The sequence below is a fragment of the Sander vitreus genome, chromosome 23 (assembly GCF_031162955.1).
Source record: "Sander vitreus isolate 19-12246 chromosome 23, sanVit1, whole genome shotgun sequence".
Taxonomy (NCBI): Eukaryota; Metazoa; Chordata; class Actinopteri; order Perciformes; family Percidae; genus Sander; species Sander vitreus.
The window spans coordinates 12168784-12195963 of record NC_135877.1 but is presented as its reverse complement, the minus strand read 5'-3'; the positions used below and the strand labels follow the sequence as shown (position 1 = coordinate 12195963).

Genomic DNA, 27180 nt, shown 5'->3' with positions numbered 1-27180 from the left:
TTAATTTATTTATATATTTTACATTAGTCTTGAATGTTATTTTCATGTCTTTCAAACATTTGTGGCTAAATGAAGACCCCAAAAAGAAAATGTGATAAACAATACCAACTCATAACATTTTTACTATACAATAATTAGTCTAAATGTTGCGTTTATGCGAATCAGTGACGTTAGCCAAGCACAGTTCATCTAGCTTAAACATGAATCATGAGTCAACCGAAACACTTTACTTTTCAAATAAAGCTACATCTCTCTCACAACCAAATCATTACTTAGTTACATTTGACGTGTTGTATCTAAGAGCCAATGCTACATGTTAAAACTGTCAAAAAGCTGCTCAAGCCCCATGAGAGCAAATACACAATTGAACTTGTCAAATGGCTCGAGACGTCATGAACGGCATTCATCCATAATTACTTTCTGCCCATTCTTGTCTGGGTTATTCTGTGTCTTGAAATATCCCTAAGCTGCAGCGTTTCTACATTAGCTTTCGAAACCCCTTGATGGCTGTCTCCATAATGGCTCCATCTTCTTATTTGTATATGCTCTTTTATTGAAAAGCACCATTGATGGCACAAGAGAATCGTTGGAAATGTCTGTAAACTTATTGGCTTGTTAAAATGCAACACATCTCTTTTACATCCATGAGATAATGTCTTTGCCAGAATTACTGTAAATGAAAAGGCAAGAATATAATGTGCAGGTTTTTGCCATTTTTATGCTAGTACACACTGAGCTGTTTGCTCTTTACCAAAGCTTGAATCTCCACCAGTGTAAATGTCAACAAGGCAAGAAGGGACACAACAAACCAAAAGTAAACTTATTCTCAGATGAATTGTTGCCTCCTTGTTAGCTACTAATTGGAAATCCAAATAAACCAATCACACATTATTGCATGCACACAGAGCTGCCTATTGAAGGGCGGCATTAAAAGCTAACCTCTCTAGCACTCTGCACATTTCAGACTTCAATCTACTTTAAAAATAGTCCGTAGACTGATGTGATATGTAGACACTATTTACATTTTTTCCCAGTAAGGCATGCCATTATTCGAGACTTTTATTCAACGAGAGCTATGATTTTTTTCTGTTAGCGGGTCTCTGTGTCACAGCTGAAGTTGTTGCCATGACGATAATACTGCATACTGAGGGAGGAAGAAAAACAACTTATGTCACTGAACAACTTCTGAGAATAGTTTGTAGTGATGTAAATTCCTCCGGTTACATTTGCAAAGCAGATCACACAACGAAGATCCTTCACACCGGAGGGAGAAATTCACTGTTATCATACACTCACAGCACAAATACGAGCTTCTTCTTCTGGGCTCAAACGTGGGTCAATAAGATATTGAGCTAGTGAAATGATTTCAAAGCCTGTGGTTCTTTAAACCTGTGAAAAAAAAACTGCATGTGAAATTAAAGTTTGTAAAAGGGTAGCAAAAAGATTTGTAGATGTTGAAAAAGACCAGAATAAGAATGTGTACACTAACTGTGATTTTGAATTACCGCAGTATTGCCAAAGTACAGTAAGAATAAGCATCAAAATATACTTATGTACCAATGGAAAAGTACTCCGTATATGGCCCATTTCAGCATACGGTGTAACTAAATGGAATATAAATACTGATGCATTAATCTACACATCACTTTAATGTTGCAGCTGGTAAAAGTGGAGCTCATTTTTTATTACTTCATATATAGCGCTGGGTAGTTTAATCAATAATAATACATGATAATGTTTGTTCATTATTTTGCATGTAAGAACAATACATGAGTACATGTACTTAGTTACTTTTCTCCATTGAAAGGTGAGGTTGCACAAACGCTAAAACAAGAGAACTGCTTTTGTGAACATTTGGGTACAGATTCAAATCAGAAAAGTGTGTGAAGCTCAGTGCTCCCACACTGTGTGCGACTGTGTTAAGTTACACATGCATGCATACATTTAAGTTATAAGTATGAATTTTAGTCCCGTTCTTGCAGCCCAAAGCAGGGCCAAAATGCATTTGTGTGCATGTAGTGCTGATATATAATTTGTCCAAACATATTATTTAGACATTCTCACAACTGCAAGTCTTTTCTACAAAGTCACAATTTTCTGAGTTTTTTCACAGGTTTTACATACAACCACAGACTTCAACAGATTTCAAGTTCAAAAGCGTATTGACCCTTATTTGAGCCCATACATTTCCACACAGTTTGCATCCATTTCATCCCAGAAACCCAGCGAGAAATCAGCTAGAAATACGTAAATGCAAACAACCAGACTTTTGTGGAATTAGAATAACAGCAAACCATTAAAACTGAAAACACGACTACTATTTGACTCAAGTTGGTATACTTCACGGGCATAAGTTGCATGTTTATAAAAAAGTTCATTCATCTAAATATTGTAGTTTTTCACACTAGCTTTGGTTCATATGAGACATCTTTAGTTCATTAAAAATCAGATGGTAATACTGTTTTTAGAAGTGTGTCCCTGCTTGATGAACACAGTGAAACACGTCAAACGATCTAAGTGGCACCTCAGATTATACACTGAAAGTGCTGAGGCTTTGTAACAAAAACAATATGCATAGTCATGTCTGACCCGTGAAAATGAATATAGACAGATAACATCAGATCTGGAGTAGCTTTAACACAGTTAACTTTCACCCATCTGAATAATATATGTTTTGTCGCCACCCGGTGGTGAGATGGGGCATGATGTATTTCCAAGATGTATTTACACTGCAGGCACAAAGGCCTCTCTCACCACTCATCACTCCTTTCACATTTCAGAGCTTTTGGAGAAAGTGATCAAAGTGAAACAAAGATGAGATTAATGGCTCTGCACCAGATATGACATAAAAATGAACCTAGAGCCAAACTATTTCACCAAAAATGTCCGATAGTTGATGAGGTTACACCATCTATTTTCTCCTCTTTATTATTTACGTTATATGATAGGCAAACATTTTTTTCATTTTTGTCAAACACAGGAAATATGAAGCAAATGTATTCCAGGTTAAAAACAATAAAATAAGATTCAAATTTATGTGAAAGAAAAGGATTGAGCCACTAAATCTGAGTTAAACTGACATCAGTTGCCTAGACTATCACCTGAATTGTTGTAGTTGTAGTGATGAAGTATGTTTATGTATGTATGTATGTTCAAATTTATATGGCGCATAGTTCAGTAGCTACCTTGAGTTCGGTTTGAACATTATTGACGTCTGGTTTTAAAACACCAGAGTAAGGCAATCAGATATGGCTATGGTTATAGCACAGGTATGGTGTCAGTGTTTGTGCATGCTCGTGCAGGGATTATGTTTACATGTCCGATGTGTCCAAACTTTGCATCCTCCAGTTCATGACTTACAACATAAAAATAAAGTTTATCTGCACTGTTTGGCAGAAATACATCTGCTGGCTTGAAGTTTGTTTGTTTTTATTCTGAGAAAATTAGAATTTCAGTAGACTGCTCACCCACTGGAGTACTAACAGATAAAATGTTAGTTTGCAAATGGATAATGACATCAGTGTGAGTCCCAGTCCTGATGAAAGAGGAGGCAGAGCAGGAAAGATGCAAAACAGATGCAAGAACTGGTTCTTTGTGATATCCCACTCATCCTCCCTGTAATGGCTTTGCCAACATCCTCCACACTTTCTTTCAGTGCCTTGCTCAAGAGCATTTCAGCAGTTTGGGGAGTCAATTATTGGGGCCTTCCAGTCATATGAATAGCCCTACTAACATCAGGCTGACTCTATTAAAATAATGTCTCCCGCACAGTTTAAGGAGTCAAACGTAGATGCCTTCAGGGTTGAGGCTGGAGGACACGGTGCTTTGAAGAGTGCGAAGGTTGCTGGGTAAGAGCCGAGAAGAGCCAAGTCGTTTCAGAGAGCCAGAGTCCACATCTGTAACAAGCAACAAAACAAAAACAAAAAAAAGGGATAAAATTTAATTTAACAATCTGACACAACATTCTTGTAATCTAGGACAATGATGTAGGATCTACTAGCTACTAAGCTTACTGGTAATCCTTTTCAGTAACTATGTGCAAATGTTATGCATTTGATAATACAAAACAGTTGACGGGGGGGATTTTTCTTTTAAGAAAGAAAACAGGGATTTTCCTTTTGACAGCTGTGAAAGTCTAGCAGCATTTCAGGGCTGCTCGTGATTTGGTCCATGTAATGGGGTTACAGACTTAAGCTGTTATGGCACAGCAGCTCAAGTCTACAGTCTAATGTGTCATTCTCAGGATGACCACAAGGTGGCATTGTGTACACACACATGTGAAGACAATGCTGCAAGTAAAGCACTTCAGTTTCATAGCTAACCTCATTTTGACTAAACTTTTTGACATGGTGATGGTAATGTGGCAAATCATGGAGGCTCTGTTGCTGTGTGTGTGTGTGTGTGTGTGTGTGTGTGTGTGTGTGTGTGTGTGTGTGTGTGTGTGTGTGTGTGTGTGTGTGTGTGTGTGTGTGTACGTGCCGTTGTTGTTTTCTCCTGTAGGTTGAGCAGGCAGCACGGTGACCTTGGTACCAGTCTGCTGAATGAACTGCTGCAGGTTGACCTGCCGTAGCTCTTTTGTCAGCTGCTCCAGCTCCTGTTCCTTCTCCTGTGATGGAAAAAAAACCACCATGACAGCTAAATTAGGTGTTTGCCAAGGCTGATAAATAATCGCTCAATGTGCATTGTGTGAGCACAAATGAGGACTATTTACAAAAATACAGAGAAATCCCCACGGAAATTGGTCTGATAATACTGATAACATTAATTAATTCAGCTGCTCCACCTAATTTGGATCCTTTTTCTACCTTCACATGACTACATTTACATATTTGCATTGTGACCGAGTCAGATTTCATACGTGAAAATCAATAAGGGATCACACTCAGGATAACTGCAGAAGTCATAACCCAGTTGAGACAGCGAAAGAGAAGAGCTAGCTCCGAGATGGTTATGCAACTACAGGCGAGGGATTGTGTACTTATTCAGGCCCCTCTCTAATCAGGCGAAGAATGTTAAAATACCCTCCCTCCCTTCCCCTTCTCATTACCTCATGCTTCCCACAGCCTACTGGACCTCGCCTGTACATAGGGCACTTTGCTTCATACAGGGATGCACAGAGCCAAGGATCCCCTGCACATCGCTGGAGGCCAAAGATTAAACTTCGCTTCACTGCCCACAACTTAATGAGCTTAGATTTCTACGGCTCCACCTGTGTGCAGAAGTTCCACACACTGCAACTTTTGAAGAGCTTTTTTTTTAAATATTTTCTAAAATAAAAAAAATTCAACATCCTCTGGCACATATTTTGAATGGCCAAGGCTGCTTTAAATTCCTGACAGTTTTGAGGCTTTGGTGTTAAAAAACAAAATAAAAAATACTCAACAGTCAAATCTGAACTGACCTGTAATCTCTTGCTGGAATGGCCTAGCGAGCGTTCCAACGCCCTGCAGCTGCTTTCTAGTCGCGCTGTGTGTTGGCTCTGCATTTCAAGCTCGGCCCTCACTTTCTCCAGCTGGTCTTGCACCTGAAATGAGTGGAAGTGAAGAGAGGAAGCTCAACTTTTTAGCAGAAATAGGCAAAAGTAACTCATCCTTATAGTAAAGATGTAGGAGGGCTCTTTCATGCTTCAATGTGTTTAGAACTTCAGAATTTGAGTTCCTTCGCTGTGAAAAACAAAGCAGCGTTATGAGTTGTATTCATCTATGTGAAGAATAACATAGGTCAGAGATCTTCAACAGGGGGTCCGCGACCCCTAGGGGGTCCTCAGAGTTACTGCAGGAGGGTCTCCAATATTGATTGTTGTTTGATATTTTTTTTTAAGTTTATTTTTCTTCCAAAAATTAAAGTATGTCTACATATAAAACATACATTAATATTAATCCAACATATTATTAGCAAAGATGAATTGACCTATTCATAAAGACAAAAACATTTAAATTTACACAACTTTAATGATAGGGCTTACTATAGGTAAGGTAGCCACTATGGTAGCCATCCAAAGATACAGTTAAGCTTAAGGATTCACTGTGACTTCCGCATGTATGTTTAACATCTAAACATGATGTATAAATAATACATAAATATCTATACATTTTCGTCCATCTGACCCAGTTTAATATGCAACTAAATTATATAAAATAGGGGGTCCCTACTCCATCTCTCTTTTAGCTAAGGGGTCATAAAAAAAGGACTTGAATGACTATGTTCCTCTGTTTGCTTGCTGTTGTGTGCGTTTTAGACCGGTTGTTACCTCTTCGTCATTGACCTTCTGGTTGAGCTCGGCCTGCTGCTGCAGCCGCTCCTGCTCCAGGCCTCCCTCCATGCTCTGCAGAACATGACAGATAATAAATAATATGGAAAAACTGGCATGAAAATAGTCTTCATAGAAAACCAAAGTAATTCCACTTTTCAATTCCAAGTTTTCATGCTGTTCCAGATCCAATTAGACACCATCCAGTGGAACCAGGTAGCTTCTCTATGATGCCGAGCTCACCTGTATGTGTGCCAGGTACTCTGAAAGCTTGGCCTCGCTGTCGCGTACCCGGCCCTGCAGCTCCACTAGCTGTTGCCGCAGTTGACGCTCGCTCTCGTGTTCGATCTGCAGCTCGTTCTGCCAGAATTCCTCCTCCTCCATCTCTGCATCATTCCTCCTCACCTGCTGCTCTAAAAGTAGCAGCTCCCCCTCCAAGTTTTCTCCCTGGTAAGAGAAAAAAGATTAAACTTGAAAACTCCAGCCCCAATGTAAAATATGTATTAAAAAAAACATTGGTAAAAGGAATAAAAGATGATGCAGGAATGTAACAGGCCATTCACACACAGTGTTGGGGAGTAACGGAATACATGTACCGGCGTTACGTATTCCGAATACAAATTATGAGTAACTGTATTCCGTTACAGTTACAATTTAAATAGTTGTTATTTAGAATACAGTTACATTATTGAAATCAATGGATTACATGACGATACTTCTCTGTTTCACGGGTTTATTCACTCTCGCAACTCCATGCATTTCCCAGAAGGCCCAATATGAAAACGAAAAATCTGATCACTGATAGAGGTAGAGATGAAGCCGGAACTGGCACAACAGAGCCAGGGCAGGAATGCGTTTCTATCTTGGAAATTCAAACAGCATTTCACATTAAAGAAAGAGAAGGGAGAACGAAATATAACTGTGCACTGCAGTGCAACTTCTGCTTGCCAGCAACCAACTTCCTTTCAGCGTCCAAATTACTCCACCTCCAACCTGAAGAAGCATCTTAAAGTAAGTTATTTTTAGCCAAGGGTAGTCGTCTGCTGTAGTTTTACTGGTCACCTTGCTATTTTATAGTTGACGTGCGACTTTACATTCTCCTACATGCTGATTTACTAGCCCCAGAGCCGTTGAAAGACTAGCCCCGTTTGACATGCTAGCTAACGTTAGCTAAAATTAGCTCATGGTAGCTTAGACTGCGGTTAGATTTTTGTAGTATGCAGTTCGGGACTACAAATACAAAAATCGATCTGCTTGTTTAGGTACACATTCAGCCAGTTGGAACAGAAGAACACACCAGAATAGTTTAGTAAGCTGTATGTGATGGCCACATTCCTACTTATAAAATGCAATTCAATGTGGAAGTAATCCAAGTATTCAGAATACGTTACTCAGATTGAGTAACGTAATGGAATACGTTACAAATTACATTTTTGGGCATGTATTCTGTACTCTGTAACGGAATACGTTTTGAAAGTATCCTTCCCAACACTGTTCACACACACAGACTGTGTGAGTTGGGACAGTGATAAACTGCTATTAATTGTGAATAGGACTTGGCGTGTAGCCCAGCTCCGCCTGCTGAGCTACGCAGGAACGCAGGAAAATGCAGGTGTTATGGATCTGCACACATAATCTTCCTGTAAGTAACAGCACTGGCAGCTGTGGCTTTACTCACCTCATCAGCCATGCCGGTGGCCTCGTCCCAGTCTTGCAGCTCGGCCTCACAGCCCAGCAGACGGCTCTCCAGGGCCTGGAGTTTGTCTCTCTGCAGCTGCACCAGCCGGCTCAGCTCTCTGGCTGGACTTCCAGGTACAGAAGTTACTCCAACACCTCCAACTCTGCTCAGGTTCAAACTCACACCCCGCTGCTGGGGCTGTTTGGCTAGATGGATGAACGGGTTGGTGGGAGATGAAAGGATGGGGATTGGATGACAGTATGTAAACAACTAATAACACTGACAACAGTAAGTTGGATATACTGACCAAACTAAAAACACACACTACCTTCAGCATCTCTGCTTTTCCCAAATATTTCCCGCAGACCCTTAGCCCCTCCAGTGAAGGTCAGAGACTTGCGTTTGGGTTCCCTTCGTTTAAGCGAGCGGTCTGTCCCTGACGGGCGGAGCTTGGCCAGAGGTGGCAGACTCTGGCGGTAGAAGCCACGCTCTGGGACGCGAGCCTGCACGTCAAAAGTGGGCCGCTCGCTAACAGACGGGCCGGTGCGTTGGAGGATGAGCTGGACATCGCTGGCATACTGACCCCACTTGTTAAGGGACACTACAGGGTTTTCATGTGGAGCCAGGTGACGTTCTGTCTCACGCCATTTCTCGATCAAAGTATACCTGCCGGTACGTCCTGGGACAAAACAAGAAAATGTTTGCATGTGGTGCTTAATTACGAGCCATGATAACATATTTTCTCAATCAGGTTCTCACTATGAGTGGAGTCCTACGTGAACACAAAATAATCTTATAAAATCGTTTGAATAATTCATGAGAGATTTTCTGCATTTCCTTTTTTTCTCAGTCCCTGTTTTGAAGTGGGCGGGGCTGAGTTTGGAAACAGGTAGTGTCATAAACTTCCATGCACCGATCAGGATTTAGCATAATTTTAATCAAAACATGATGACAGCTGTAGGGTTGTTTTTGTCAATTTAAAATTTTAAATACAATTTATTTCCGCTTTGCTTTTGATTATTGCTTATAAAATGGGTTTCAACCATAGATTGTACAGTATATAAAGATGGACGACACATCTCCATTTCCTCCAACTGTATAAAAAGTGGAGCCAAAATATCCCAGATACAGGCGCTGCCATCTTGTAATTTTAGAGCCAGAGTCTGCGGAGTAGTGATCAGGCAGTGGATAAGCGGTATCAAAGTCCCGCCTATAAACCCGCCTGACCAATTGCGAGTCAATCATAGCTATCAATCATGATGTTTCACCCTGTTTTTATAGCATCAAATAACTAATAAAAATCAAAATTATCAGAAAAATGAACACTTGAACAACCTAAAATGACAGAAACCATCTTTGAGAAAAATGTATTTGATGTGTACTTCAGATTATTTAGTTTGGCCCAGGTCCCATCCGCTAACATGGAAGGGGCGGGATTTATGTGCTATACTGCAGCCAGCCACCAGGGGGCGATCTAGATGTTTCGGCTTCACTTATACAGTCTATGCATCGACCCCTGGTTTCAACAGGGATGATGCCTTAAGGTGGTGACACACAGAGCCGATTATCGGCCGTCGGACCGTCTGGCGAGGTCGGTGACTCGAGTTTGTTCGGTGTGTTCAGTGCCGTCGTCCGTTGGAGGAGCCTTCGGCCTTCATTTGGGCCGACCCGACATGTTCAGTCGGAGACAGGGCAGTCGGGACTCACCCGGAAATGACGAGCGGATGAGCCTCTCAAAATCTGACGAAAATCTTTTAAACTAACCTTTGTCGATCTGAAATGAAGACAGATTCAGCAACTGCATGGCCTATTTCTCGCTTAAAATGTTTTCAGAAACACGTTTTGGTGAACTATTTTAGTACAATATGAGATCGTATTCCGTAATTTATCGCACCGTTGTGACGAAAAGAGAGCTGAGCCAGAAGGCAAAGCTCTCAATCTACCGGTCAGTTTTTGTTCCTACCCTCACCTATGGTCATGAAGGCTGGGTCATGACCGAAAGAACAAGATCCAGGGTACAAGCGGCCGAAATGGGTTTCCTCAGGAGGGTAGCTGGCGTCTCCCTTAGAGATAGGGTGAGAAGCTCAGTTATCCGTGAGGAGCTCGGAGTAGAGCCGCTGCTCCTTTGCGTCGAAAGGAGCCAGTTGAGGTGGTTCGGGCATCTGGTAAGGATGCCCCCTGGGCGCCTCCCTAGGGAGGTGTTCCAGGCACGTCCAGCTGGGAGGAGGCCTCGGGGAAGACCCAGGACTAGGTGGAGGGATTATATCTCTAACCTGGCCTGGGAACGCCTCGGGATCCCCCAGTCGGAGCTGGTTAATGTGGCCCGGGAAAGGGAAGTTTGGGGTCCCCTGCTGGAGCTGCTACCCCCGCGACCCGACCCCGGATAAGCGGATGAAGATGGATGGATGGATGGAGATCGTATTCTGAACAAGCCGCCATGACAGTCTGGCTGTGAATTTCCTGAGAAAAAAGTACCACGTGACGCGTTCGTCCAATCAGCTGCCGGTTTTCATTTTCTGGGAAACAATACAGAGCAGTGCCGTCTGCTGCTATGGAGACATATTACGCTTCGTGCAGAGCGTATGCTCAAGTCGGTGTCTCTTCGGTGTGTTCCGAGGCACGTTTTGGACCTCGGGGACCCAACTGATCAGTCTGACTGTCTTTTCTGCCGACGGTCGGCCGTCTGGTTGGTGTGTAACTACCTTTAGACTGATGCAGCTCACACTTGTTCAATAAAACTTTCTCTGTTGTGGTTGGTATTGCTCTCTCCTTGAAGGGTCCCTCCGACCTGTGGTGTTTCCCAAGGATCTATTCTTGGCCCCTTGGACACATGAATCACTTTCATTGTTATGCTGATGACACCCATATTTATGGCCTGTGAAGTAACATGCATCATTTAATGACTACCATTTTATTTAATACTATTTGTGTATGTTATCACAGAGAGTGCACCATGACAAGAAGTTACTGTAAGCACACAAAGACAGAACAGCTACATTAAACTCTTTCAAAAATTTCCCACGCTTGTGCAGCATTGGTAGTTTCAAAGAACTTTACCAGCATGTTTAGTGAAAGAACCTAACAGTGGGAAAATTCAACTTAACAAACAGTAATTGTGTTGGCAGTAAGGGCTACATTCAATGGTTCACTGCTCTCTCTGTGTGTGTGTGTGTGTGTGTGTGTGTGTGTGTGTGTGTGTGTGTGTGTGTGTGTGTGTGTGTTTGTTCTTGTCTGTGCACATATAGATAACAGTAAAACACTGCCCATTGCACCCTCACCCCCACCTTACACAGTAAGGCTCCTTGTAAACGAGGCACATTCATTACTACAGCCATTCACATCAAAGTGCTCTGGCCTGGACAAAAGGAACAGAGAACACAAAGGACAGTAAACGCCATAACTCCTGCTACAGTGTCACCATAAAAGACACACATGTTTTAACTCTGAGAAAAATCTATCTATGCGAGAATTGTGAGAAATCCCTGTAGAAATCTGTCCATTTTAAAAACAGTACACATCTTTCAATTTGATGAAATCATATGTATATGGTATTGGATTCCCAGCTACAGTATATGCACAATACAACCCAGTCAATGTGTAACAGAGGAGTGTCAACTTATTCCTCTGCAATTACAGCACGTAAGTAAAGCAAAGTCTGCAGCATGACTCATCTCGTTTTGTGCAGCCTGTTTATGGTGAAAATCCCTTTGTGCCCTCTAGCCACTTTTCATTTTACTGCAATTTATCATCTCCAGTATATCTGACAACCTGCCTGGCCAATATCGGACACAACCCACATAGCAGAATATCCCCATAGGAATTTATTTGGGACTAAATATCATTCTCACCACTTTAGTTTAGGTTTTTAAGCATAGGAGCCATATGGAGAGGATTTCATCTTACGGTGTTAAATCCACTATTCTTGTTAGTGGTCTTTGTCATGTTATTAGTTTTGTATCTATAATGGGCTGTCAAACCCCCATCATATAACCAAATAATAATTCACATCTACTGCTCATATTCCTCTTAGATTGAATATTTTTCTACCTCCTGTGAACACGAAAGATGACTGTTTCTCATATTGTTGTAGTAAGTAGTTTTAAGCTTACCAATGGCTTGTGCCAAAGCAATGACTACTTCCTGGCATGTGGTGAACTCCGTGACCCCGCACACGATGCGCTGCACTCCATCCACCCACACTTTCAGCTCCATGGCCTTCATCCAGAGGCCCTCATTCCTCCACACCACAAGGGGGTACTAATAATGTTTAACTGTCCATCCTTAGAAAGGAAAAAAAGAAAATAGTGTTTAGTGCAATCAAAGATTCTCTATAACTAAAGATATTACACACATTACATGCTGCCCCAAAAGTTATGAAACGGTACACACTTCCTGTCTCCTAAGTGAGCGTGGTCTCGTTTGTAAGTGTAGTGAACGTCATGTGGATGGATGAGAAGTTATATTTGCATCATGTATTTATATTTTCTATTGCTAACATTATATACATTTACACAGCTAATAGCCCTATTAGCATTACGGAAATAAGTTATGTGTTGTTTGCGATTGTTAGTACCCTGGGAATTCAGATTTCTCGCAAGAGCACAATTTGAATTTGCTTAGCGAGTCACTCTGGCATTCAGTAATGATGCTCATTAAAGGTACAATATGTAACTTTGATGCTATGAAATGTCTAAAAACGACCATACTTATGTTATATATATATTTTTGTTAGTATCCCAAATGTTTCCACCAAATGGCAAACCCAGAGAAATCTGTTATTTTATTTTCAGACACGTCACGTTTCACTTAGTCGCCCATCAGTGGCGTCATATAACCTTTCACCATCTAGCTACTCGTAACTTCCGTCAAAACACAAATAGGGGTAACACTGCTTTTTCTGCCAAAAGGCATCATTTTGTGATTAATTACATGCCACTTTGCAACACAGTAATACAGCAGAAACCTTATTTATTGATACATATCAATATTAATCCAGCTTAATGTTATTACAATGTATGTGCTGGTTGACAAGTAGCTAACGTTAATGATAGCTAACGCTTGGTGGATAACATTATAGGGTTACAACATCGTTCAATACGCTCATAAAGTTATTAGTAGTATGATTGTTTTGACCATGGATAAAAGCAGCACTGTGCTAACCCACGAATAAGTTCACCAGTAACGTTAACGTTAGCTGCACAGATAGACGATTAATCTAATGCTAATTTAGCCAGCTAGCACACTCTGGTCTGCCTGCCTCACTCCCCCGGCACAAAGAGACTTCATTCAGGATGATAGCTGACAACACAGCCGGGATATGTAGCAATAGCTCGTTACCGTTAGCCCCAGCCGGTGCTTACGACGCTAACGGCAGTTTAATGAAGCGTCGGGAAACAGAGAATAGCAGACCCAGGCATCCTAGTCACAACATTGGCCATCCATAATGTTAGCTACCGGTGTCTGTACCAAAAATCTCCTCCCTGCCGAAACTAATTTAATTAACCCGACAAAATGTGGGTTAAGCACCAAAACGAATAGTCAAGATTACAGAAAAGTGAAGGGGGAGATCGGGCAGCTGGGAGATGTTCTCCTGCTGCTGACAACGGCAATCGAACATGCTCGCCGTCCTGGAGATTTCCCCTGCAATCCCCACCCACACCCATCTCTCAGCCTCAACAACAAACCCCGTCCGCCCAGTAAAATCCAAAAGGAGACATGGGCATGTGATAGTGTGGTTTTAGCTGCTGGCTAATCATTAGCCAGCAGCTAAAACCTGCTAACGTTAGCCCTGGCTCACTAGCTAACTGGTCAGCTAGCTACAAATACAGATTGAATCAAGAAAAACGTAATTATGTTGGGGAAACTGCAGCTATTTTATTAGCATGGCATGAATGAACGTTACTAAACGTAACGTGAATAAACTTGAATGGGTAAACTCGTCCATGTACAGATGCATTCTAATCGACGATAGTGTTTAGCAATTAAAACTCCCATAATTCCACGCAACTTCCCAACGTCAAACGTCTGTGTTTACAATCCATTGTTTTGGTTGAGAGACCCCTAGCGGCAGAAAGTTACATATTGTACGTTAAACTATGCACTTGTCGCCAAACTGCAGCAATCACATAGGTGTATCTGATATAGGCGGGCCAGAGGCGAGCTAAACTGATTTAATCTACCAGTTAGCTCCGCTGGTAGCTAAGCGTATGGGGCTCTGGATCACAGACAGTATATAAGAATGGACGGAGACCAGTGAAGGCCATTAAAAGCACTTTTCCGGTGAGCGCTGAGCGTTACTGCGCAGCCTCCAACTGAGAGAGACAACGTAAATGTGACGTGAGCAACCTGTCTGAAAGTTGTAAGTCTTCTGGTAGCTGTGCCAAGACAAATCTCAATCATTCCCAATCTTACAGAGACGGAGAGCGTAGGTATATGTAAGGAGATAACATGGACACAGGCTAATTACTGCTAACTAAAATACTAGTTAACATTAGTAATTAAACTTAAACAGCTAATGTAAGTCGAAACTGCCTGCGAGCTTCTCCTGTACTATACAGTAATTCCTCTACTATGCGACAGTAAGTCGCGTGGTTATGACACAATCGTTAGCCTATTTTTACAAAAACGTCTACTACGGAGCCATAACGTGAGGTACAAGGTAATGGAGCCTTTTATACATTGTTGTGTTTCTTTAGAAATAAACAATGGACAAATAAAGTCTTTAAACGCTTCAGATGTAAAGTTATTCGCTGTTAAAGTGACGTCAAAATGAATGGCAGTCAATGGAATGCTAACGTCGGGTGATCGCTTTGTAGCATCAAAATGGCGCCATAGGAGGTTCGAGCTCTGAAGCAAAACTTACCCCCTTGCTCTGGATACGTCACCCCGTGTACTGTTGTGATTGGTCGTAGTGTTATCCAATTGCGTGCAGTGAGATTTTCAAATGCATGCTTGGTGCCGCCTCTCGATTTGGGCCATTTTCATTACTCTTTGCCAGACGCTTAATCTTTCGGATTTGGGTCTGGATTTCCAGGCTAGATTGTTAGTTGTAAATAATCAGTATATCAACATAATCTGTGTTCATGTTCACTTCTCCCATTGGAATCAATACACTCAGGACCTGCTGCTAGTCTTGGCTAGTCTAGGCTTGGAAGTGGCGAAACCAACGTGACACAAATACAGGAAATTACTGAGTTGGGACATCTTGGTTCTAAACCGTCTGGTGCAATTAACAGTTACATTTCAGACAAAACTCTTCACACTTGTAAAACAAAAACCTTAAAGCTGCACTGCAACTGCTAACATATTAACTTTATAAGGTGATAACATGTCAATGGTGTGTTTACAGCGCTGCCCCCCAAGTGGCCAAAACATTGCAGGTTTAATAACAAATTTTGTTTACTTGAAATCATCAATTTGGCCAACAGAATTTTGTCACAATATGATTGTGCTAAAGGTCTATATCCCTGCCCTTTATCGCCTCAGCCTCAAGTTTTCAATTTGTCACTTCCTACATTTCCCAGAATGACTTACAATGACATGACACTAGACAACACACTTGGTTGTGCTTTAAACGCAACTCTCACAACAAGTTACAACACTTGTTCTTCTGAAGCAGTTCCCTGTAAGGCTGCTGATGAATTCCTGCGAAAACACACTTGGTGCAGTGATTGTGACTGTCTAACAGGCCTCATCCAATATATTTTTCACCTGCTGGTGTTGGTGCAGGAAAGCTCACAGCGGTCGCATACACGCTGAACGAAAGCCATTTCAAACTGCTGACACAAGCACCTCAGCAGCGAGGCAGTCATTATGAACCTGGCAAGGCCACGACAGCAGGGCCAGCGCAACAGAGCAGTGAAGGAGCTGCTACCTAATGCTCCGACTATTGCAACCCTACTGGGCAGCAGCCCTCCTTTTTCCAGACTGGGCCATCAGCTCGGCTCTGATCCTTGACGACCATATCGCTGGACTCCTCCCTTCACAATTTAGGCGCCTTCCATCTTCACAGCTGGAGTGAGACTCCCATCCCTCCTGCAATTTAACTACTAGTCCCCCTCGAGGCCTTTTCTGACTGTATTACATTGCATACTCCTCTGCACTAAAAGCATCTGGTAAGGGCAAGACCTGCCTTTGGTAGGGAACGGGATGATTTGTAATCGTATTGACAGATAGTGCAGGATATATCTGAACCCAGATGCCTGTTACAGCACTGTAAATTACACTATACCCATGAATACAGCGCAACTGAATTGGGGACAAAAGGGGAGAAATTAAAGAAAAAAGGGGGAATGAAGGTGAATCAAATGGATAAACAAAGCAAAGAAGAAGGTTTGAGGTTGCCACAAAAAAGCATGCAAACACTTTCAGGATGACAAAAAAAAACAATATTCATTTGGTCATGGTTCAGACAGGAAATCAGAGCAGGAAACATGTCATACTTACTGTAAGATGATCCTCTCAGCAAGAGGTCAATTGAGTGAAACCCTTTCTAATCTGGACGCATTGTTCATTGGAAAAGTTGGACTTGGAAGAGTTTTTCGAAACAATATTGTTGCATTGAATTTGCGGTCAGCTTAACAAAAGCTCCGTGACATGGTTTCGCAACACACAGTATCCTAACAGAAGATGTGATGACGCCTTTAAAACTGCCACAGCTGCAATTGAAAAGTTGAGATGCGATGTTTATTCAATGACGGGGGATATCGAAATCACACCAGGAGGAAGAGCCGGTGTTGACACAAGCTTGTAAATCTGCTCACTCCCACACACACACATACACACACACACACACACACACGGACACACACGTGATGTGCACATCTATATGAAAAATCGTTCTAAAGTCATTCACTCCTCTGTGATACAATCATCATGAACCATCCAAACAGAGAGCAAAATAAGCTGCAGCAAATTTGTTTTCACTTCATTCATGTCCAAGTGAGTCAATAACGACATACTTTGATATGCAAATACTCATAAATGAAAAGGTGAAAAATATAGGCATTATTATGTTATTATTATAAAAATGGTAAAATAAGAGACTGGGTCTGGCAGGGTGTGACATAAGGACTTCTTGGAGTGTCTTTTCAGGTCTACAAGTCACCTTTTCCACCAAGGTAACAGTTGTATTTAATTAAAAGATTATTCAGATCCTTGGAGACACTTCTGAGCTACGAGTGCAGACACGCTAAAATATCAAACATGATTATAAAATGTAGAAAATATTAGGTCAAATCTGATCTCACTAACACATCTTTGTGTTGTTCTTTTGTTCGAATTTAATTTCTCGATTTGCATGCTCCCACTAGTCCTCTGACACAAATATCACAACATATGCTGGTAGGTATGAGAAGCAGCGTGCAGCGCCATAGGAGCAGGCAGCTGTGCAGAAGCAGATGTTCTTTAGTCAAACTGAGCAGGCCTATAGGTTATATTCTTTGATCCTAGATGTTGAAACAACCTTTTCATAACCATTCAATGGCTGACTTCACTGGGAATCTAAATCTTGTACCGCTGAGCTGAAGTACACATTTAGAAGCTGTGACCTGGGAGCATATAAGGTCAACGTCAAACTAATTGCATTCTCTGCACAACAGCATCACCACTGCAGTCTGTTTTCCTTGTGGAAACGAGCTTCGATTTTCTTTATCCCGCTAATAACTTCCAACACTTGAAATCACTAAGAGGCTCGCCGCCCCTCAGCCACCTCTGTGCCTCTTTTCACAGCCGTTGCTGCTATTGTTCTGAATTTTCATCATTCTATTTCCATACTTTCTCGCTGGTTATGTCTTTGATCTAAATTACCATCACTTTGAAGCCCCTGCTGCCAGAGTGTGAATAAATAAATCATACATGCTACATGGTGAGTGTACACAAATTAGTATGCTGCAAACATGTGTGGTTCTATTTCGGTTCAGCTTCCTTGTAAATTGTATACTTTCCATATTTAGTGTCAGACTGAGCTACAACTCTTCACAGCGAGTAACCTCAGAACCTGTGTGAAAGGTGCCATAGCAGTTAGAATTTCCTTTTCCATTAGTCACAGTTTAATAAACACACAGACTCAATGCTTCACATTCCAACTGCATACTGAATCCATCACGTAGTCATCCATTCACAGAGGATCAAGGACAGTAAAGTTCACCCTACTACAGACAGAGTTACTACAGGTAGAATTATGTTTATAAAGCTTCCAAAAGCTGTGTGTTTTTTGAGGTTGATATTTGTGGTTTTGGACAACTTTTGCTGCAGTTATGTGGTTTCAGACATGAAGAAGACTGTGTCATCTTGGCTATAAACCGTTGAGCTAAACTTAGTCATGACTTCAGTCTGCCTCCCCTGAAGTTTCATTCTCAGGATGCCACAAGAAGGCAGAGCTAGGGAGGGGACCCAGTGTGTTTCTTTTATGGATTTCCACTAACACGGATAGTGATTCACAAGACGGATAAACACAAAAATACCACTTAAAAGCCCCTTTCAATATCCCAGAGATGAGCATATTAAGACTGAAAAATGTAAAAAACAAAAAAAGTTTTTTAATGTCACAATAACTACCAGTCTGGGTTTAAATGCAAAATGCCCACCAAAGAGTTCATATCCTGCCTTGCTTCAGCCCAGTGCTCCCTCACTCAATCACCTAATTACACTTTAACAAACTCACTGATTAAGTCTGATCACCCCCTGACCCTGTCTTACTTCTCCAAGCAGCCTACCAACAACAAACATAACAGAATAATGTCGTCATTGATTGCCTTAAAATTATGATTTTTGACTAAAAGAAATCCAATTAAACCTGCACATGTGCATTCCAATAGCACAAGCCCAATGCGAAACATTATTGTAGATTTCAATTGCACTAGTGTCACTTTGAAAATATAAATCATTATTAATGGAAAACCTTTGTAAAAACTAAAATAAATTGCAGTTAATTCATCGATAATTCCATTAGAACTCCTGTATGAACAATGTACTTGAAGTGTGCCAACAATGAAGGGTTAATGTATTAATGATAATTATTGAAATTTTAAATATACAAAAATACTCTTTTATTTCAGCTATTTTGAGACACTATTAAGTTGTAATTAGGTGTACATACAGAAAGTACATATTTTTGTACTGATAGCACAGTTTTATTAGTACAGATATCATAGCAGACTTCCTAGTCAAACTATTCTTACATACAAGCAATACATATGAAAAGGTGATTTTAGTGACTCTGTATCATAAAGACGTGACATTTTAAAGCAGCAGCAGTAATGAGCAGTTCAACAACAGACGATGATGAAATCAGGGGCCAGATTTTAAAGCAACAAGGAGGTTGAAGCAGCAAGAGGGGGTCCACTGAAACAAGTGGTGCATAGACAAAAGAGCATGCTGCTGTGTGTGTGTGTGTGTGTGTGTGTGTGTGTGTGTGTGTGTGTGTGTGTGTGTGTGTGTGTGTGTGTGTGTGTGTGTGTGTGTGTGTGTGTGCGCACACATGGCTATAGCGGCATGACTGAATGCAAACAATCCCTCACCATGGTGACACAGCTCTGGCTTTGTCAGAGGCCTTATACAGATGACTGGATTGATTGGAGGGCACGGTCTGGGAAAGTAGACCAAACAATCACTAACAATTAAGAAGCAACCCATGCTTCCCTGTCACTTCCTCTTTTGTTTCCTCCGAAAGTGGGCTACGATAAAAAGTGGAGGTGTGTACTGCAGCAGGGCTTTTCAAACTTGGGAGTAAGTGGGGTGTTGCTGGAACGTCTCAGAGTTGGTCTGCTGGTGGTGATTAACAACAGAGTTTCAACTGGAGCCATCATACAGTTTAGTTGACCTCCAAAAGGAGAAATTCATCTCTGGCTGTAGCCTACAGGGCTATACTTTAAGTCAATAAAACACACACCTCATTTATTACAAAGCCTCTCTTAGAGAACTTTTTTCCTATACCGTGAATATTAGTCTCACAATTCCAGACCTTCCTCCACAGCGCTGTGAAGGAAGGTCTGGGTAGTCCACACTACATTCTGGGATAGGAGAAAAACATGCTTTGGTTTATTGGCATTTCTTTCAACCAATCACAATCATCTTGGGCGGTGCCAGGCGCCGGACGCAGGTACGGTGCCTCTGCAAAATAGCCACGGGAAGGGACGTGTGCACGTAGGGAGGCGAGCTCTGGAATTCAAATGGCTGTCGAGTGTGTGATGAGAATTTTACTCAAAAGAAAGATAAATATAATTTGATTGTCGGTTCTACTTCAGGGGATGTTTCCTGAATCGAGTTAATAATGCCAACACAAAGAAAGCGGAAGGGGAGGGACATCTGGCCAAAAATGAGGGACATCCGACCAGAACCTCTGGCAGCCCCGGAACAATCCTGATATAGACAACGTGAATATAAACCCCTGGATGTTTTAGCTAAAGCAAATTGATGAATACAAGTCCACAGTAATGCCAGCAGCTCTATACGGCTTTACTTAGTCGTGCTTTGAGCTAAATGCTAACATTAGCGTGCTAAATATGCTAACGTTTAAACAGGTACAATATTTACCATGTTCAACATTTTAGTTTAGCGTGTCGGCATGCTAAGATTTGCTTAAAGCCACCAAACACAAAGTACAGCGGAAGCTCCCCATAAACCAAAGTATTGGACCAAATGTTGTCAAAGTTTGACTTGATGATGGTGCAAGAAAAAACGTACAAAATGTCATGGCAAAACTTTCAGTAGTTAAGATATTTCAGTCTGGACTAAAGTGGTGGACAAGCCACATTGCCATCCATAGAGCCGAACCACAAGAAAGCTCAAGTCAATTTTAAATATAGAAAAGCTAATTCAATTAGGATTGGACCCGTATCCTCAGACAAAATGACACCATGAGTATGGTGGGGGCCCAGCGGCGCTCGCAGTAATATGCTCATGACTTTGTGATTTAATTTTGAATTGGCATACAGCTTCAAATCATACAGCAGCTTTCCTGTTTCTGTTCACTGTTCCCACTATATACACTGTTAGTCCATCCTTATTCTGGATAAACGGAAGTACATTTCCAGGATAAAGCCTGGCATCCCTCACCTTCCATTCTCTGTCTGTTGCTGTTCTCAAAATCTCTTTGCTTGGGGGAAACAACAACAATCTTCGAGCAACTATGTTTACAGCATTTATTATCTATCTGGGACAGATTGGTGGGATTGCTGTGGACAAAGTACACACAGCAATACACTGGTAAGAGCTAATTACATTTAACCATGTATACAGCTAATTTAAATAGCTCATGTTACTGAATTGTGTAAACAGTTTACTTCATTTAATATTTTATGTGGTGTTTTCTTTTGAGGGGTGATAAAGATATTAAAATTATTCAAATGGGAAATTGGATCCAAACCGACACCTTACAACCTCCCATTTTCTTTTCAATGTACGACCTCTGCTTCATTCTCTCCATGAGTGCTCTGCTAGATGCAGTTGTGTGCTGCTCAATGGAGACGCCTTTTAGAGATTTGCGGCACGTCAACTTTGTAAGCTGAGGAGAGGGAGATGGCTGCAGGTTAAAAACAAAAATGCTGGAATAAGCTGAGTGAAAAGATTCAGGGAGTAATCAGACAGAACTGCTTTCAATTCAGGAACTGCCAACCATCTATTCTGTGAGATACAATCTAAGATGTTCCTGTGAACAAACAAGCAGTGGAGTTTTACATGGATGGAACATTTTTTTTTGAACAATGTGTTTGTTTTGATTATATAAGACAGGTAACAGAAAAACACTTTTCCATTTCGTCAGTCATTTCCCATCCCAACAAGAGAACACATCACTCTCCTCTCCCATATAGAAATACTCAAAAGTCTCAGAAGAGAATCTATCTAAATACAAAATAGATATTGCAAGGTACCCAAAAACCAAATATACATTACTGTTGGATGGAACATTTTAATCCAAACTACTGAAAACATCTTAAATGGCAGTGGACCAGTATCAAAATTTCCACCATCATGTGTGGAATTAAGTTGGTGAACTGCCGAAGACATATGGAAAAAAAAACATCCAAAATCCCACTCAGCATTGTATTGATTATATTTCCAGAAGACCTGAATGATCCCCATATTGAAGTTTGGTTACCAAACTGCCACATTGTCTCAAACGTTAAAACTAATCAGCTTGGTGGAGACAATAAGCATTTAACCCTGTAAGACTCGGACCTTAGCTGACATGGAGGTGGTGGGAGGGGCAGTCTGGGCTGGATTTACACTGTGAAGTCTGTGAAATTAGAGTTTTCTGCTTTAGTAACACACGTCTGACATTCAGGCAAATATCGACTCCATGAAATGACATGTTTACTCATCTAGATAGCTATGCATTGTGAAATGAATCATTTTGATTATGAATATGACTGAGGTAAGAAAAGCAGACACCAGCGAGGGCTGTGTAAATGCAGCTTTGATGCTCAGCTTTAAAAAAGGACATTAACAAATTAACAGGCAACGTTTTGATAAGCAATTAATCATTCAATTAATTTGTGAGGATTTGCTGCAGAATCTATTTGGGCTTAGACATTTTTAGTAGGGCAAAACAAACTATTTGAAGACAGCACCTTGGGCTTTCAGACATTTTGACAGGCATGTTTCTGTTTTTTATTATTTACATTTTTTGGAGCAAAAGATTAAAATAACTGGCAGATTACACTGATAATAAAAGTAATATTTATTTGCTGTAGTTATGCAGCATTGTTGTGTAGTCAAAGCACATTATTTTTATTTTGAACTAAACTATTTGAGACTAAACAAAGATGTATTGGGCAGGGGCAGGATTCTAAAGTTATTCCTCATCTACAAAAACAAAAGAATGGCTTATTAAGTTATTCAAAAAAAAGGAATATTGTATGTCAGAAGAAATACTTAGTTTGCAGAAGCCACATTTTGTTGTACAAATGTAGGTCAAGTAACATATCAAAAGACCTTTTATGTTCTATTGTTGTTGTATTGCAGAGTATTCCTACTACAAACACAGTGCCTGTGAAGGAGTTTTGCCCTTGCTTCAATCACACCTGTGCTTCAAGGACTTTCTACTCTCTTACTGTAGCTGGATGACTCAGTTGAAGGGACTCCGATTAAAGCCACTGCTGAGTGAGCGCTTATTGCCCAACTCTATTAAGAGATTTATCATTTGCAGGGCTCAGCAGAACCACTCACACACTGACCACTCACTCACTCATTTCCTGCTGGCTCACGGATCAGGTATGTTACTATGTGGAACACCAGTATCACTCCATTTAAGGATGTATTCTTGTGTGAAATATGAGGTAAAAGTAAGTCATAAAAATAGTCCGCCACATTAGTGTAGTATTTAAAAAGGGAGCATAAGGAGAAAAACATGAATAAACACACTCTTGCGAAAATAAAGTTATGCAACTACAGCTGACCAGGGTGTGCTAGTTCTTTCTTCTCTAGTTTGTTTTTCTGTCTTCCAAATATAGGCTACTATGACAAAAAGGATCTTCAGTATAAAATTAGGCTATATAATTGAGGTAATTTAATAGCCTACGATTCTTGTTTTAATAGCAGCAGATTTTAAAATGTTGGCTTGACTGACGCATTCGAGCCACAGCAGATAGTGAATGCATTCAGCCCTGTGTAAAACCCAACAACATACCTGTTTTCAGCAGTCGATCACTGTGTGTCAGAGCATTTGAAACTCTCCTGTTGTGCGGTAGCCTCAGTATTTCTCTCCGGGTTCAAATCCGGTACTTTCCGCTGCATGTTATGCGGGTTACATGCGGGAGATTCTGTTTATCCGCGCTGCATCAGATCTGTGGGCACATCCTCGCCTTTGTGAATGTAAACATGCGTCCGTCCGGTCATTGGACATCCGACATGGGGCTCTCAACATCTGCCGCTCTGCCTGTTTGCTTTCTGCTCTGATCATCAGTGAGGGAGGACCACAGAGCTTGTTGTAAATTGCATCGGTACTGAACTGGGACACCGCAAGGCATGATGGACCGGTTAAAGCTGCAACGCACTGGCGACGCAAATGGACATCGAGATCCACTCAGCTTTCTGATGCAGTTTGCAGTCACTGTTGAAGCTGGAGGGGTTTGATCCGGGAAGCAAAAAGGCAGCGATGTATCAAGACACTTATGTGTTCAGATGAAAAGTAGCGTTTTCAGGGCCACAAAGACAAATCAGTTCATGAAAGAGTTTTTCACATAGTTAATCATGGTATATATTTGTAGGCCTACTGTTTACAATGTCACCCTCCAATAACATGTAGCCTATAGGCCTATTTGATTTGTTTTTATTTCTTTAGGGTTTGTGCAGTTCTATTTTTGACAGTGTGGCTTGGTTTTCAATAAAAGCTTTTGTTTTTATTATTTTATTCTCTTGGGTTATATTAATTAAAACCCCTCATGTTTGAAGACATGGAAATATCTGATTACATACTCATTCTCCCGTATTACAAAATCCAGAATTTAATGTTCAGATATGCATATTCATTTCCTAACTTTAGCTTCTGGACTGTCTTCCACTTCACTGAAAAGTCTATATGTGCACTGGATGCTTTGTTTCCACGTTGGACTAGGGAAGTTGTATACTGAACAGTGATTGGCTCCAAACTAGTTGTGATGTCACAGAATCCTGTTCTCACGTTCACAGCTCCAAGGTGAGCACACAGAAACTTTCCCTCTTCAGCAGGTCAATGTGCGTGCGCGCACGCACACACACACACACACACACACACACACGATTCTGCACAGTGTAGATCAAGCATCAAAGTAACAATAAGCAAAACACATTTTTTAATGGAGGACTTTAAACGTCTCTTTGATAGTGTCTCTCTTCCATAGAGATCACGTTTACGCAGTGTTTTACTGGAATAAAACCATATTTAAGTGATATAATAGAGTCTTCTAGGCTACTCTGCATGCTCTGCAGACATTTACCTTCTTTAATCTTGATTATCTCCTTAAGTTTTTTTAGATTTAGAAAAAGCAGATGCAAAACCATATTATAGTGCGAAATATTGCATGTTGGTATGCTAGCAGCTGGATGCATCATTTCACACACATCACCAAAGATACAGCTAGATAATTGGAAGCTTTGGGCTCTCCACTTAAATGCACTTCTGTGTAGCTGCACAACATGCGTTGGATTGAATTTAAGAAGTTAATTCATGAAACTGTTTGAATGGAGATTGATTTATTTCCTTCTCAAAGAAATGTGTAATTCCAGCAAAATGTTTATATTCCATTTTCCTTACATTTCATGTTGTGTTGCTATTTAGGTCTCTATGGCAACAGCCAATAAGCTTTACTTCTTAGTGGTCATTATGCAGCCCAGACATATTGTCTTGCACCAAAACACTTCAAATTCACTTCTGTTATAATTTCACAGCAGCAGCATGTAAGAAAACTAAAAAAAAAGTGTCTTATTGTGTTTCTTTGTGTGGGTGTGTTTGTCCTTATTTAAATTCCAGTCAACACTTGTGTCTTCATGTCTCACAGCATTAATCATGACAGCGGCCTGTTGTGCTGATCAGGCACAATCTCAGATGTCCTTCAGCTTTCCAGTTTACTGTAAATTTCAGTGCAGATATGACGCAGGACTGTTCAATCTGAAAAAGTAGCATTTTCTTTTGAGGACACTTGCACACAATATTTGCTGCATCTAGTGTTTAATCTGTTCTTTGACGCTCAATTAAGCCGTTTCTGGCAAACCCATTTTGTCGCCAAATGTCTTTACATGATTCATAAATTTGATAAAAACCCACGATATAGTTCTGCTTCAAGCCAGCTTTAATTTTAATAGCACTCATTCACTCCAGTGTTGTAGGTCTATATATCTGCAATTCATCCTCAGCGTATGGTTCTGCTGTTGTGACAATCAAGCCATATGTCATTGATGTTCTCCTGCAGGCAGTGGTGACAACGTTTGACAGATGCTTTCAAGATTTAAAGCCCCATCTTCAAACTTAATGTGCGCTATAGTCAGGCTTTTGCTTATAGAGTGTAGTCATGATTTAAAAACAAAGGTTGGTTATTCAGCGCAGAAAGTTAAAGCATGGGGATTGACATTTTTGTAATGTATATACGGTTACATCTGAGTTAGAAAAGCAAAAGTCATTAAGGTCCTTTGACAGGTGTCACTTTGCCTCATCAGACGTTCCTAAGATTCCTTGCACAACTCCACCAAGCATCAAACCTGAGCAGAGGTCTAATCAGCCAGGACAAGTGAAAACACCTGTGTGGGTTTGCAGTTGGACCAGCTCTTCTGAAGTTTAAACTTAGTGTAGTTATAAGGTGCTCAAAGTAGAGATTTATGTGTTACTGAATTAAAACTGGTCGCACCACACAAGTTAGTTCTTACATAAAGATTAGTTTTATTAAACTCTGACTGCCAGGTGTAACTGTTGCGTTGCTAACTTAATTAACAGACACATTTAACGTTAGCTTGCTAATATCTGAGCCATTTAGAATGAAGAGTAAAAGACGTAAGCCTAAAAAGGAACACAAACAGTACTTTTTTAATGATCCAAACTGGGAAGATTTTAAACCACATCACAAATAAAGTAATGCCTATAACATTTTGCTAAATGACCTAATAACGTCAGTTTAGGGCTGAACATAATGACGATATATATTGTCAAAATGATATTAAAATGTCTATCGTTTATATTTTTCTATATCGTTTCTATCATGTTGAAAAACCAGCGGCTGAACTGCGTAACAACTATATTTACATAATTTCAGCGTTTAACGTTTTGATCCCTGCATGTTATGCTAATTTTGCACTAACGTTCTAGTAATAAAATGACAGATATTCAGTACTTTTCATTTGCAAAGTCACAAAGGAGTATACAAAAATAGGCTTTACCATGTGGTTATTTTATTTATTTATTGAATTACCACAAAACATGCTATATCCTAATATATATCGTTATTATTACCTATATCGGGATATTGGCTGTGTTTCCCAGCCCTACGTCAAAGCATAGCCATATTTCGCTCTGCTAAACTTACTCATACTACTAACTTAACACACATTTCTCCATCAATGTATAAACAAAAACAAAAGTCATACCTCTTAGTTAGTCATGGTGTTCCACAAGGCTGGGTGCTTGGACAAATTCTATTCACCTTATATATGCTTCCTCTAGGCAATATTATTAGGAAACACTCAATTAACTTTCACTATTATATGGATGATACCCAATTATATATAGCAATTAAGTCAGATGAAACCAATCAGTTAATTAAACTTCAAGCATGCATTTCGGACA

The 27180-nt window shown here is 40.6% G+C and overlaps 1 protein-coding gene across 1 annotated transcript; it reads right to left on the bottom strand.

Annotated features, from left to right (window-relative positions):
• rassf8b (Ras association domain family member 8b) lies at window positions 1–23860 on the bottom strand. The gene is made up of 9 exons (XM_078243059.1): window positions 23557–23860; window positions 12038–12208; window positions 8257–8607; window positions 7929–8134; window positions 6494–6697; window positions 6251–6325; window positions 5402–5524; window positions 4480–4606; window positions 1–3896 (listed from the first exon to the last, which is right to left on the bottom strand). Exons 2-9 carry the CDS (start codon window positions 12147–12149, stop codon window positions 3781–3783), a joined length of 1314 nt encoding a protein of 437 aa, XP_078099185.1. The 5' UTR covers window positions 12150–12208; window positions 23557–23860; the 3' UTR covers window positions 1–3780.
• Between the last annotated feature and the right edge of the window lie 3320 nt (window positions 23861–27180).